This window comes from Aptenodytes forsteri, unplaced genomic scaffold (genome assembly GCF_000699145.1).
Source record: "Aptenodytes forsteri isolate BGI_AS27 unplaced genomic scaffold, ASM69914v1 Scaffold582, whole genome shotgun sequence".
Classification (NCBI taxonomy): domain Eukaryota; kingdom Metazoa; phylum Chordata; class Aves; order Sphenisciformes; family Spheniscidae; genus Aptenodytes; species Aptenodytes forsteri.
In genome coordinates this window covers 1,038,644-1,053,402 of record NW_008795675.1, presented here as the reverse complement: position 1 = coordinate 1,053,402, position 14,759 = coordinate 1,038,644, and the positions used below count along the sequence as shown (strand labels likewise).

The following is a 14,759-nucleotide window of genomic DNA, read 5'->3' as shown; positions in this document are numbered from 1 at the left end:
TAGAAGCCACCAAAGACTAGTCGTGTATGAGTCTTACGATCAGAAAAGGCAGCTGAATGATCGAGGATGGCTGGTAAGCTAAAGCTGATAGTTCAAAAACAACCAAAATTCATTATATCTCTAGGTCCCCCACAGAAGATGGCATGTGCAGTGAAGGTGGGCAGACTCTTAAACTCTTCATCTACTCTGAAGCATGGTTTGCTGGGTCTTCCTGGAGAATAGTCTGCCTCCAGATTCAGAGACTAGTGTTTGAATCTGACAGGAGAGAGTACAATGATACAGCTTTTCCTTCTACTTGAATATAATCAGAAATCTGTGGCTTGCTTTCTGCCATAGCAATCTTTGCCTTCTGTGACTCTAGTGAATATTGAACAAGAAGGCTTGTAAGAAACGGGGTTTCCATTCCTAAAACAAATTTAAAATACTTTTTCAGTTTAGATGTAATCTCTTTCCAGTCCCTCAAAACAGTTGCACGTGACAGTATTGTGCAAGTTACCTTCCATGAGCTTTCTCCCAGCTCCAGAGGAACCAGTGTTAAGAATAAAAATGTATTACTTGTTCATGAGTTTTTCCCATTCCGGTTTCCTATTTTTGAGACTAAAAGGCACTAACTGGCACCCATTGTGGTTTTGTGCTAACTGCAGATAGCTGTGTTCATCTCTTACCCAATCAAGTAATGCCTTTCCGAAACTGTTTTCTCTGTGTGCAAGTTGCTTTACTCACAAAATCTATTATACGATATAATACAGGACTGTGCACAGGTAGGGGTTTTCAGGCTTTGGTCTCTTCTCTCTAGCAGAAGCAGAGATCTTGAGGTGAAAATTTGCTGCTACCAGTGCCATGATTTTGGAAGAATGTAGGATGGGATGGGATCTTATAATTAACACCTTATTCCTTATCAGCATGGAAGGGTCTTGGAGAAGTTTTGGAACAGTTGGCTGTTCAGAGCCTACTTCAATGAAGCCTGCTCCACCGGTGGCCAGAGAAGCTAACTTTCACATGTTTTGCTCAAGCAGTCAGTTGCTTAGTTGTATGCTGGCACTACAGAGCCAAGCTGTCTTTTTAACATATTTAATTAGCCTTTCCTAACACTTTTAAGAAGTCTCTTCTCTTTATAGGAATAAAAATAGGACAGGTTATTCTACAAGAGAAGGCTTATTATATAAATTAGTTGATCTTTCCTCTCCACTCAAGAGCATTCCCTCCTGTAAGTTCTTAAATGCTTTATCTAGCTTTAAATGATCTGTAAGCCTGCTCTGTTTCAGGAGTGGAGATGTTATCACATGGCCTATTATTAGACTCCTCTCCAGTGGGAGAACACTTGAGTTTTATTTGCAGACATCAAATTTCACTTGGACTAGTCTTCGGGACCTCATTGGGAGAATATAATTAATCTTTGTTATTTCTGGGAATGAAATGAGTCTTCCTTTTGGGTACAGTGCATCAGGCAGATCATTCTGGGTGAGAAGTAGCATGTACGTTGCGCTGATTTTTTTTTTTTAGGGGCTCTGGATTTTGTATGTGCTTGAGTTGAAGTTACTGGGTGTTAGTAGCTGTGAAAGTGATGTGTGCAGCTCATAAAGGTTCTGAGACATATTTACAAAAATTAAGTTTAAACATTCAAGCCTTGCCTTTGAAAATGCAGGAACAAGCTGTTTTACTAATGGTAGTTCTAGATTGCTAACTTTTGAACCTTCCTTACGTCAAATAAGAAGTGGGTTTCCATCGTATGTGCTGGCCCCAAAGTAAACTTGGCTGGATTTCTTTAAATGTGAAACAAAAAATGTATAAGGGGGAGCTGAGTGTTAGATGTTGGACACTTTTCCTTGTATTAAGATGTTCTAGTTAACTTCTTGCATTGTTGAAGTCTGTCACTTGGAACTGTTGGCCCCTTTTAAAGTTTCTGCTCAGTTATGTCCTAAGAGGAGGTTACTGGCCACCTGTTCAGGTAACTCTTTAAAATAGAGTCTCCTTTAACTGTTCATGTGTGATTACTTTTAATGAGACTCAGAAGCTGACTCTGTGACTGGGAGATGTATTTCTTAGCTTTCCATGAAATTGTTCACTTGGGTGAACAGAAGAGAAGTTATGCCAAACCTTTTCTTGTACTAATGGCAAAAGTTAGTTATTTTTAATGGTTGCCTTCCCACCTTTTCTAAGTAAATGGATTAGCTCTTTTTCAAACACCATAGTGTTGGGTGGATACTATTCAAATCTTTTTTTTTTTTTTTTTACCCTGTCATGATATTTACTAGTCCTGTGCTATTTCCTAATGGGCGGTGCTATAGATTTCATAGCAGTATTTCTCCTGAGTTGTTAAATGCCAATTCAAAGGACAACCATTATGTATTCTAGCAAAGAAATGTGAAGTATTGCATGTGAAATGCAATGGCCAAGATGAAATTAGTTGTATGTGGAGAAGACTGAAGTGCAGGGGAGAGACTGCTGAGGAGATCAATATTCAAGTAGAAAATAGGTTAATCCTTTGGGTAGGAGATTAAAACATTAGGAGCTGTTTTTAGAAGTCAATATATAAGCAACTATAATGCAAGAAGATTTTAAAATAAAGCAAAACAAGAAATGCTGAAGTTGATAGTAATACCTCATAGTAAGTATATTTATATCCTTATATCTATATACAGATAAATACTTAAGATTTATACTCATTTAAGTAGAAATACTTCAGAAAGGAGATGTGGCTAGAGAACCAAGTGCTGTTAAACACTAAGAGCTAGATAGTTTAGTATTAATGTCAGTAAACCACCCCTGAGGTGTCTTCAAAGGCACATGGTTTCAGAGAATTGCGGTGTGGTGCTCCGAGGGGGGTTGTGGTGCCAGGAGGCAAGGAAGACCCCGGATGGCCATAGCAAACATGAAAATTGTGAACACAGTTAATGTTGTGCGGCTCCGTTTATCAAATGGGACAATCTCCACTTCGATGTGTTGTGGCTACTGGTATGATAGGTGTTTAAGGTCACATTTTTATATGATAAGTTTGCTTTAAATTCTTAATTTTAGAATTTTAAAGGCAAAACCTTGGGCCCTGCCTACAACAGTAAGTACCCTCACCATCCCATGTAACTTACTGCTACACGTGGGTCAGCAATCTAGAAATGCTTCTGAACAAACTATACTGCTTCGCGCTCTCCTGTGCTGCTGTTGCTATTCCTGTGTGACAAATTAGGACTGCTGGATCCATATAAGGCACTTTCTGCACCAGCTAAATGATGGATACCATAAGGCTTGAACCAGGTTAGCTGCCTAGTGAAAATGTACACTGCTTCCTATGCAACAAAAAATAATATTGGTGTAACTGTTGTGTAGACAGGACACAGACACTTCACAGTAGTGTTGTGCAGATCAGGTTTATTACAGTGCCCTCACACATCTAGCAGTGGGTCAGGGTACCGTTGTGATCATGTTACACGTGTGCTAACCACAAAGACAGTCTTCAGTTAACTTATTCCAAGCACTATGAAATCCACAGTACCCAGACTTGAGAGCAAAAGAGAAGAGATTTGGAAAACAATGAGAAATGAAAGGAAAAAAGAAAGGCTTCAGGTTAGCCTCCTGGTTGTATTCTGCAGGCATCACAGCAAAAGTTTGGAGGACAGCAAGATGTCTTGCATGTATTTGTGTGAAGCCCTCCCAAATACGTGGGATAGCATGAAAGAAGGCAATGAAGGAGCATACTGAATTTTTGGATGGCACTGTGAGCTGATTGCAGGTGGGGATCAATATATCCGTGCTGAATAAGAAATTGGTAGACTGAGAAGAGATGTTGAACCCAAGCTTCTCTGTGAAGGAGCAAAGACGACCAAGACAGGGTAGAGATCAGGTCAGTAGAGGGATCTTTGCATCAGCTTCTGAATGAATGTGAGCAGGGTGTCAAGCACTGCCACATCCTTTTCTGTGTTGTTAGGACAGAAGATAAGGTAGATAAAATCTGCATGATGGTATCTTTTCTTCTAATATCTACAGTCTAGTTGAAATAGAAGAAAATGGTGATGCAACATTGTAGTCGTGATTAAAAGTTGATGACAGGATACAAGAAATGTTATATGGGCCAAAATCTATATTTGAACAGAAAGCAGAATGTTAACTATCAGTACTAAAAAAAAACTTAATAGCTTTTTGAGTTGATATGAAAACTTACTTGGAAGAACCAAAGGAGTGTTCTTGTTTCTGTTAAAGAAAGCCTCAAACAGGCTAGCATCAGCTTTATTCTTTATCGAGCAAGTGCTCTGTTGGGTAGGCTTTCTCTATAGGAAGGTCAGGGATGGGTTGGGTAGGTCAGAGTTGTCTGGAAATGTTACTAATGAGAAGCTGTAAAAAATACTAGTGAACTGTTCCTCAAAGCTGAAGTATGATGAAAAATTGCACTTCAAGAGACTGTTCTCATTAAAAATTATGTGGAATTCCCTCAGGAAATCTCCTTCAAACAGCTGTTTGTATCACTTCTGTCTCTGGTTAAGCATGAGAGATCACAATGCACATCCCAAACTTGTACGGTAGACTTGTTGTCATACAACTTCCTTCCATCTGCAAATCCAGAAGTTTCTTGGAAAGCTCCAAATCAGATACTTTCTGTGAATACTTCTACCTCTTTAGCTAATGGACTGGTCTTGCTTTGTTGGTTTTTTTTTTCCCCCCTTTAAATTTAATCTCTATCTGGCTCTACTTCTTGATAGTTGAACCAAACATACTAAATGAAGCTATATACTATTTATACTGAAAACTAGCATGAAGGAAAACTGTGGATGTTTTATCAAGGCCATACTGGAAATTTTTAAATGCACTTGTAGTTTTTTGTGATCTGGTAGTTCTTCCAGGCAATTCAACCTTCATTGATGTGGTTTTATATGTATATTTTAAAAATTATTTCAGGCAAAACCAAAATATGGAAAACACAAAATATTGTACCTACTGTATCAGATAGGTGTGCAGGTTTGTTAATTGATGGCTTTGAGGTTGGGGGGTTTTTACATTTAATTTTATCTTTGTTTTTACAGGAAATAATGAAAAAAGTGTGCCACAACTCTTGATCAGAGACCTGAAATTTGAGAAGAAGTCATTAGCTAAGCTCATGTTTTCTCCTGATCAAGAAAATCATCCATCAAAAGCACCAGTAAAATATGGTGAATTGATTGTATTAGGGTAAGTGTATGTGTCTTGGTTGGAAGTGAGAATGGAGGTAGAATTTCAGGGTGCACTTAAAGCAGATAAAATGCAGGTTACTGTGAGAGATGGTCCCACCACCTCTCGCTTGAACTCCCTCTTTTGCAGCGTATCTAGTGAGCATGCAACTAAATGGTGAGTTGATCAGCTTTTCTTTGGTAGCTGATCTCATGTAAGGGAGGGAGTGGAGGGAGGGTTAGCTTTTTCAGTGGCAACCAGGTGTTATACGTAATGTGATGTATTGGAAAATTGCACTGCAGCACGCATGCTTTTTTGTGACAACATAAGCATGGAGGGTAGGGCTCTGAACAGTTGAGTAGTCATAAGTTTATTTTTGGCTCTTGTGTTCTTCCCAGTGTTTCATGACAAAGGCAGTGAATTTGTGAAGGGTTTCCCAGTTGGTTCCAGGTTGTACCTAGACAGATGACTAATGTGATAATGTGGAAGGAGAGGTTCCCTAAGACTAGAAGTAAAACGAAAGGAGTTTTATAAGAACGTGGTAGCTGACTCTCTATTATCCAAGTGCAAACAGAAGATTTTAATAAAGCAGGTTTGCTGGCTGGCCTGTTTATGTTGACATGTTCAAAGTGAGGGTCAGAGGGTTTTCTGGTGGATTAAATCAGAGTCTCTGAGGACAGTATGTCTGTTTCTTACACGGGGTTTTTTCCAACCAAAATTCTCTAAAATATTACCTCTCCACCAGGCTTGGTGAGCGTTTAGATTCTTTCATTTACAGTGTGAACACACCATGTAGAGTTAAAGCTACAGATAAGCATATAACCTTACTTGTTTTCATGTTTGGGACCAGAGTCTATTTTGCTTGTCAATAGTAGCTTTGAGATTAATCTGGGTAGCGTTCCTTGCTCTACAAGCTTTGTGTGCATATGCTGTAATTCCATGGGCATGTTTCAATATTGTGTCTATCAATTCTTAGATTTAAATAGATGTGATTAATTGGAAATCTGTAATTTTTTCAATACCGTACTACTTAAGACGACTTTGTGCTTAGTATGAAAGTTCTTGTGGGTCCGTATCTTGTGAGAAGCTAAGTAATGCAGGAAGATGGACTTTGTTCTTTTTCTGTCTTTTTTGGTAGGTACAATGGGTCTCTCCCAAATGGAGATAGAGGAAGAAGAAAAAGTAGGTTTGCTTTATTTAAAAGGCCCAAGGCAAATGGGGTGAAACCTAGCACTGTGCATATTGCCTGTACCCCTCAAGCAGCAAAGGTAAGCTTGACTAGCTAAGTCTGATTTCTCCTGGTGCTGTCTAAAGAGTTCAGTGAAGTCAGGGCTGTTATGCTGAGATGAAATGATGTAAAAAGCATGAAGTTCTCGCTGCAAAAAGAATGGTTCATGTTTATCCAAGTTTTTTTGGTACCTGTCAGGGTTAGCAAGAAACTGTTCAGCAAAACAAATCTGATGCCCAGTCCTTGCTGTGTCCAGAAAGAAAAATGTTTATTTTTGAAACATGAATGTTCAGGGCACAGGCTAGTCATGTAAAACACTTTCTATTTTGTTTTCCTTCCAAACTCACTACAGACATCTGTTCTAGCCTTCCTGTTTTCGCACTCGTTCATGCTTTAGGGCTAACCGCTTCACGTGAAGCTGACTTTGAAATGGTCCTTTGCCAAAGCTCTCTGTGCACTTGCTATTCTGTCCAATGGGTAGGAGTTCCTCAGGGATGAGGACAGGTGGGTTTTGCAGGGCATGTTTTATACTCCTTGTAATCAAGTTCAGAGTTCCCATTAAGAAGCAGTAAAGGAAGGGCTTAGGTCCTGAAGTTGAATTGTATTTCATGTCGGAACTAATATATTATAGCTAAGGTATTACCATGAAATACTTCTGTATTGTGGCGATTCAAGTGTATGTGCAATTATGTTCAATAACAAATGGAGCATTTCTACTAAAACCAAGGGAATTTGAGAATGCTTAGTGGTCGTTTAGAGATCTCCTGTGTTGAGATCAGGCCCTTAAATACAGTAGTGTTAAGTGTTTGACTCCCTAAATACCTTGACACGTAAGAATATTGATTCCTAAATTATGGAATGGCATAAAGTATTCTGAAATCAAAAGTTTTTTGATTTTGCTAACCAAAGTTCTTGTAATAGAATTACATCTATAGGACATCTGTGAAAAGAACACTTATTTTTGCTCAGTCTTTATGGTCTTCAAGTAAGTGCTATTTAGCAGCACTTTTAGAAGAGTGTTTGTTCAGTTCCTTAGTTGCAGAATGAAAATCTAGACTAACAAAGTGAAACTCAGATTACTTTGCTACAACTTCTGCAACCTGTGCTGAGTTTCTCCATTTTACCCTGTTTACCACCACTACTTGTTATGTTTTTTGCCTATGTATCTTATTAATCATCACTGATTTTAGTATGAACTTGGATGCCGTTTTTAGAATGAAGTCCCTAAGTTTTTGTCCTCACTTTGCTGTTGGAGAAGTTCAGGCTGAGAAGGCCATGAAGGTGTTAGGTTCAGTTTTAGCCTTTGCACTCAGTTGTTTTGTACTTTTGTGTTAAGGCCAGCATTGCTTTAACACGAAGCATGACTAATAATATGTCTTGGTTACGTGTATTTTGTTGCAGCGTGCGGTGAAGAGACCAGTTTGGTCTGTTGCTGAATCAATCCTGCAGCTTTTTTTAATGTCCAGGACTGGTTTTTGTGAAGTTTAACTACAGGTGTATCACTAACAACCGTCTGCCTTAATGCATTAATTAAGCAGAACAAGAGCCTGGTTATATATTTTGTCTGCTTTGCTGCTGTATTCAGTAGAGTTATTGTTCACTGGTTCAATAATATTTGGCATTTTTTCCATAGGCAATAAGTAATAAGGACCAACACAGCATATCTTACACTTTGTCTCGGGCCCAGACCGTAGTAGTTGAATATACACATGACAGCAACACAGATATGTTCCAGGTATGTGAAGTAAATATGATATATAAATGTATTCTCACTTTTGGTAGTTTCTGCAAGACATCCTCTCAACAGGCTTTTTCCCTCAGACCCAAAAGTTTGCGTGTGTCACTTTCTGCACTTTACTATTCAGAGACGTTTAATTCTGTTCATTCCCAAGGCCCATCACGTGAACAAGGCTATATATCTGTGCATCTCTCTTGGGCTTGGTCAGAGGTGAAAGTTGTTTTTTTGTGACTAATGCACAGGATTATGGTTTTGCCTTTGATTGCCAGTCTGCAAGTCACGTAACCTGTCTCCTAGTCCCTCCTTCCAAAATGAAGAATAAAGTGCACAGTTCTCTTTAAGCACTTGGAACTTTGCTTCTAGCATTTACAAAGAGATTTGGGATCAGCCAGTTGGAGACGGGGTAGAAGAAATACAATGGGAAACTACAGAAAAGCTTTTGACACAACTAATATGAAAAATACCCCTAACTCCTTTAAGCAAACCCAGAAACAAGTCTAAAGCGCTGGGAAATGTGGCGAGAGGAGGCCCAGTTCTGATGTGCTGGCAGTTCAGAGCAACTTTGCTGCAGTTCCTGTATGTATGAGAAGGAACCACAAACATATTTGCAGCTGTGGTGTGCGCTCATATCTTAGAATTGTTTCCTGTTTTTCTCAAAAGGAAGGGTTTTGTTTTGGGGTTTTTTTGTGTGCTTTGTTCCTTCTGATTCCTGGACTGATCTTGCGTTGATTTTTTTTTTTGTTGTCGCTAATTATGGCAAGGAATTGTTTCCTGTTTTTCTCAAAAGGAAGGGTTTTGTTTTGGGGTTTTTTTGTGTGCTTTGTTCCTTCTGATTCCTGGACTGATCTTGCGTTGATTTTTTTTTTTGTTGTCGCTAATTTATGGCAAGGAGTTTTGCTGTCACAGCATTTAGCTGTGACGCCACTGCAGGATCTAAGGAGGTGGGAGGTGTTGGTAAGTGGTGGAGGAAGCTGCTATGCAACTGCAAATACCTACAACAGAGCAAAAGGGCTGTAACGAACTAACTGCAGCATAAGCTATTGTTTGTGTAAGTGTTCTCTCTTCAGGCATGCTGTGGCATGTATGCTGCTCTAAAATTGCCAGCGGCAATCCATGTGTACTGATGGGTTATCCTGCTTAAGAAGCAATAGAAAAATACATTCTGACAAAGCACTTTCAGTCTCATGAAAGCTCTCCAGCCTTCACCAAAAGCACCTCAGGCTGTTGGGTCTCCTGCCCAGCAGTTAATCAGTCTTAATACAACCAGCTATTTTATAAGAAGCTGTTGAGAGCTCTGAAAGTGAGTGAAAGATGGTAGTGTGTAAGTGGGCTTTCAACCTGGTTACGTGGATGTTTGGGAGAGGGATATAACTTCTCTTTATGCTTTAGGAGGAAAAGGACAAGATGAGTTGACTTGGAAAAGCAGTGAAACCCATGCAATTCTATCAAACCCAGTAGAGTTGTGTGGGACTGCAAAACTCATTCTTCCATGCAACCAGAAAAGAAGGTGCAGCTACTAGAAAAATCTGGTTGTAGTCAGATGTTGTATTCCTGTTGTGTTCCGTGCATATTAATGTAACCCCTCCCCATCACAAACATCTTGTACCTGGTCTTTCCTGACAGATTTGCTGCTTCTCAGTGCCCCACTGGAGCTGGAGAGTCAGCTCACATAATCTAATTTTCCTATATCTACACCTCCACCTAGCCTGGCATTGTTCAGAATATTCTGGGCATGCAAAGTGACTGAATACCACTTTTCTTCCATCTAACTGCAGTTTCCTAGCTGTTTTGGCACTGCTGCGGCTGGTCCGGCTGACCTGAATGTAACCTTTCTGATGAGAAGGCCTTCAATGGGAAGTCATCTCAGAATTGACTTAATTACATCATTTTATTTCCCCTTCCTTCACTTGGCTATATTCAGATTTCAGAATAACTTTGATCACACGGAGGTGGCATAACTCATCAATTCAGATTAGGCTTTAGAAACCTAAATTTAGATTGGTGGAGGGGAATGCTTCAAACTGGAATGTCATGATTTTTTTAAATGCTTTGAGTTTGAATATTCCTAGACCCAAAGCCAAACTTCTACACAGTTGTTTGTTTTTTTTTTTAAATCCTTTTCCAGATTGGTCGGTCAACGGAGAGTCCTATAGACTTTGTTGTGACAGACACAGTTCCTGGAAGTCAGAGTAATTCAGATACACAGTCTGTGCAGAGCACTATATCAAGGTTTGCCTGCAGAATCATATGTGAACGTAACCCTCCTTTTACAGCAAGAATATATGCTGCAGGATTTGACTCCTCAAAAAACATCTTTCTTGGGGTAAGGGAACTCTTTCTTTTTTCCTCCGAGTTCAATGCAGGCTTATTTTTAAACTAATTCATAGCTCCACTTCAGCCAAATTAAAAGTTTTCATTGATGTGATTTCTCTTAGGAGAAAGCTGCGAAGTGGAAGACATCAGATGGGCAAATGGATGGGCTAACCACAAATGGTGTTCTTGTTATGCATCCCCGTAATGGATTTACAGAAGACTCCAAGCCAGGGGTGTGGCGAGAGATATCTGTCTGTGGGAATGTGTTCAGCCTCCGTGAAACCAGATCAGCTCAGCAGAGGGGAAAAATGGTGAGAGTAGTAACCAATGTTTTATGCAGCCTGTTTAAAATGGGTACAGCCCTAAGTGGTGCAGCTTGGGCATAAACAGAGGCTGGAATCTGCCTCATTCAGTGTAGATGTCACCTCTGTAATTAGTTACACTGACTTCTTATGTGTCTGTGTTCGTACATGAAGGTGTCTTGCTCAACCTGAATAACTGACATTTATCTGCAAACTAGTACTTAATTGCAGATCTAGACTGCTCTCCTACATTGAGTTGCCAGTCTACTACGCTCTTCTGCAAACTGTCACAGTCATGCACACATTTTAAAGAGTATTTTCCTGATTCTCCCTCTTGAGTTTATGCTTTTAAGGTTTTCCCACTTTTCATTTCTTATAGAATAATAAAGAATAATTATAGTTTTATTGACACATGCCTATATACCTGGATATCCATTTCCACCTTGGCATTCTGAGTTTTCCTCTTCCTCTTGTTTCCAAAGCATTGGCGACATTTCAAGGAGATGATTGGTTTTAGTGTGACTTGGGATCTCTTAGTAAAAAGAAATGTTACATGAACACTTATTTAAGTGATGCATTTAGCTAGGAATGCTGACAGCTGACTTTTTCTAGAGGAGAGGAAGGCCATGTGTAAAGGTGTGTTTGAAGAAAACAGTCTAAAATGTGATGGAGGACTAAACAAGACTTGTCAAGTTTTGTTTTCTTTTTTTTTAAAAAAAGAGGGGAGGGAGAAGCTGACACTGGGGGCTCTATGGGTATCTTGCACAGGACAGTCAGGAGCTGCTTGAAACTTTTTGTCTGGATCTCCCAGGCAGATTTGTATTATGAAAGTGCCTTATGTTACTCTTCAGGTAACCTTAGGTGACGCCTCTCTTTCCCTTTGTCCATCACAAGGTTGAGAACGAAACGAACCAACTCCAAGATGGCTCTCTAATTGACCTGTGTGGAGCAACACTGCTGTGGCGCACTGCGGAAGGGCTTTCACGCACTCCTACTGTCAAGCACCTGGAGGCACTAAGACAGGAAATAAATGCGGCAAGGCCCCAGTGTCCCGTGGGGTTTAACACCTTGGCGTTTCCCAGCATGAAGAGAAAAGATGTTGTAGACGAAAAGCAGCCGTGGGTGTATCTGAACTGTGGCCACGTCCACGGCTATCACAATTGGGGAAACAAAGAGGAGAGAGACGGCAAGGATCGCGAGTGTCCCATGTGCCGCTCCGTCGGCCCCTATGTGCCTCTGTGGCTTGGATGTGAAGCAGGATTTTATGTGGATGCAGGACCTCCAACTCATGCGTTCAGCCCATGTGGACACGTGTGCTCAGAAAAGACAACTGCATATTGGTCCCAAATTCCTCTTCCTCATGGTACTCACACTTTTCACGCAGCCTGTCCGTTCTGTGCACATCAGCTGGCTGGTGAGCAAGGTTACATCAGACTCATTTTCCAAGGACCTCTTGACTAACACGTGTTACTGAGGACTGCAGTAAACTGATAAGCTAAGCGATTCTGATTTTTAAACCAACTGTTTTTCGTATTCTCTGGGCTTTGCTGGTTTGCATTAAGATGAAGAATTTTTGGGTTTTTGTTACAACAGCTAAATCCCTCTCTATTGAGAAAAGTCTGGAAATGGAAGAAATGGGGGGAGAAGGGGGAGAACTGCTTTTTTTTAGCTAATAACTACTTCTGAAGAGGTGAAGTGTTGTAGAATGAACTTTGATGCCTTCCATTTAATGGTTTTGAATCACATGCCCACAGTGTTTGAAAGTTGTTTCATTCTTTTTGTATATGGAGGGTAAATAGTTCAAAGAACATTAGTTTACAGCTTGGATGCAAACATTGTAAAATATAACGTGTATATTAACTCTTTTCTATTTATCTTTATTATTGAAAATACGTAGAATGTTTAGAGAGTAGCATGGTCATAGTGTGTTCATCCAGCAATTGGATGTGTAGAGTAGTTCTGGATGGAGAAGGATGTGAGATGGAAATGGTAGAAAAATCTTTTTTAATCTAAAATACTGAGTTCTTAGAATAGTTAAAATGCTTTTTAAACAAAGCTAATGCAAATTATGATGGCATAAAGGTGTGCTTAACCATGTTGAAAGGTAGCTAAGAAGGACTTCTTAAAATGTCTTTTTGGTAGGACTGTACTTAAGATCTGGTTATGAGGAGAATATTTACCAGACTCTTTGAATATGCAACTTAGTCTAGATTAAGGATTTTTTTCTCCCTTCATGCTAACACATCTCTTTATTTAGCATTAGTGACATTTGTGAGGGTTTTTTCCAATGTTAAACATTAACAAACCTGAAGGACGAGGCTCATTTTGTTCCTTGCTGTTCGGGGCGCGGGGTGAGGGGAGAGGCAAATGTGCCTGTGCACATGTGTGGGGAGCAGGGAGCAATTTGTGAATTGGCCAAGGCCACACCTTGTGACAGGCTTGTCAGTCAGATGTTCTGCCTTTCTGCTGGCCCATTGCAAACTGGCACACTTGGGCACGCGGGAGCCACGGTCTTCACAGGCTTGCCTTTACCCTGCTGCGAGGAGCTGGGTGCAAATACTCATCTAGGCCACACGCGGAACACAGCTGAAGCCTGGTACCCAAGGGATGCGTGCCTGCGGCCTGGTGTCCTTGTGCAACTTGACACAATTGGCAATCTGTTAGGGGAGAGCTTGAGCTGAGACTGGACGGGACTTGCAGACCTCGGTGTGGGATGCTTGTGTAAGGTCTGCTCGCGCTGAGGTGGGCTCTAGTTAGTAGTCTCTCTCTGCTCTCCCTTTCCTACCCTTCCTTTCCCTCTGTATCCACCAGAAAAGGCCAGTGCACTACATCCAGCTTTGCCACTAATCCACTGTGCTTCATGGCAAATACACAACCTGACCTTTTTAGGATTGAGTTGAGCTTTTTTGGCCAGCTTCATACTTTTTTTAAAAAATATGTACTGTATAATTGACGGTAGCAAATTTCTGTACTTTATAGCATAGCTTTAATTTTTCCTTTTGAAGCTGTTCTAAAACTTTCTTGGTTTAAAAAGAGACCTGTGTTGCTTAGATGTCATGAATTATTTACTTTGTCAATTGTTTCTCCATTTTTAAAAAGAAATTATATATATTGTTTGGTTCACTCAGGAAATGCATGTGTCAGGAAACCTGTATTATAAGTTCAGTTAGCTGTCATGTACAAGTAACTGCTGTTACTCCCTTTCCATAGAAATATAACTGATTTTGACATTTTCCAGATTATATGCATTAAGTAATGAAACTTATGCAGCAAGAAATCCCTGTATTGTAGTTGTTCTAATCATTTTATTCAAACTATAGTATACTGTAGTTTAATTTTTATTTGCAAATTAATTTATTCAAACTACGTGAGTAAACACTTTTCAAAAATAGAAATCTTGGGATTGTCTGCTTTGTTTCCAAGAGATGGGAAAGGTGGCTGGAGATGGCCCTTCTGCTGTCACGTAAGGTGTCTGTTCTGCACATGTGGATTAAGATGACTAAAAAGAAGCAACTGTAGAGGGTTTGCACATTATCCCGGTCGTGGATTTGAAGGGCTCCTTTCACATGTGACCTTTCAATGTGTTTTATATTTAACCCTACATTAACAAAGGCGAGATTCTTGTTCAAAAGACATAGTTAAATGATCTCTTCCCTGAGTAAGTTAGAAATAATGAAATGTAAGCAAAAACTTTAACCAAGTGGCTGGGCTCTTGTAAAATGTCAAGAGCTCTTGATTTCATCTTCCACAAAATTGGATCGACACTTCTCTGGTCCTGATCTTGTTGATTACAGGGATATGAAAAATCAGAAAAGGACATGATGAAAGCTACAAAGCAGTAGGAGTAATACAAAGACGAATTGTGAAAACAGTTTGAGAATTGGGTGGTAGCAGACACATGGAAAGCAGTGTACTCACCCCGTGTTGGAGGCACAGCTGGATGCTGATGTGGAGCCAGTGGTGCAGTTAGGTACACGCACATCTGACTGTAGAGGGGAAGAAGAGAGATTCATGCCCAATGCATAACTGATGTTAAGCTTCT

The 14,759-nt window shown here is 40.0% G+C and overlaps 1 protein-coding gene across 1 annotated transcript; it reads left to right on the top strand.

Moving 5' to 3' along the window:
* Positions 1-5,012: 5,012 nt before the first annotated feature.
* On the top strand, positions 5,013-14,108 carry PELI1 (pellino E3 ubiquitin protein ligase 1). Its single transcript, XM_009282605.2, has 6 exons — positions 5,013-5,157; positions 6,275-6,404; positions 7,998-8,099; positions 10,228-10,425; positions 10,538-10,726; positions 11,612-14,108. The coding sequence occupies exons 1-6, from the start codon at positions 5,087-5,089 to the stop codon at positions 12,176-12,178; spliced, it is 1,257 nt and encodes a 418-aa protein (XP_009280880.1). The 5' UTR covers positions 5,013-5,086; the 3' UTR covers positions 12,179-14,108.
* Positions 14,109-14,759: the final 651 nt, after the last annotated feature.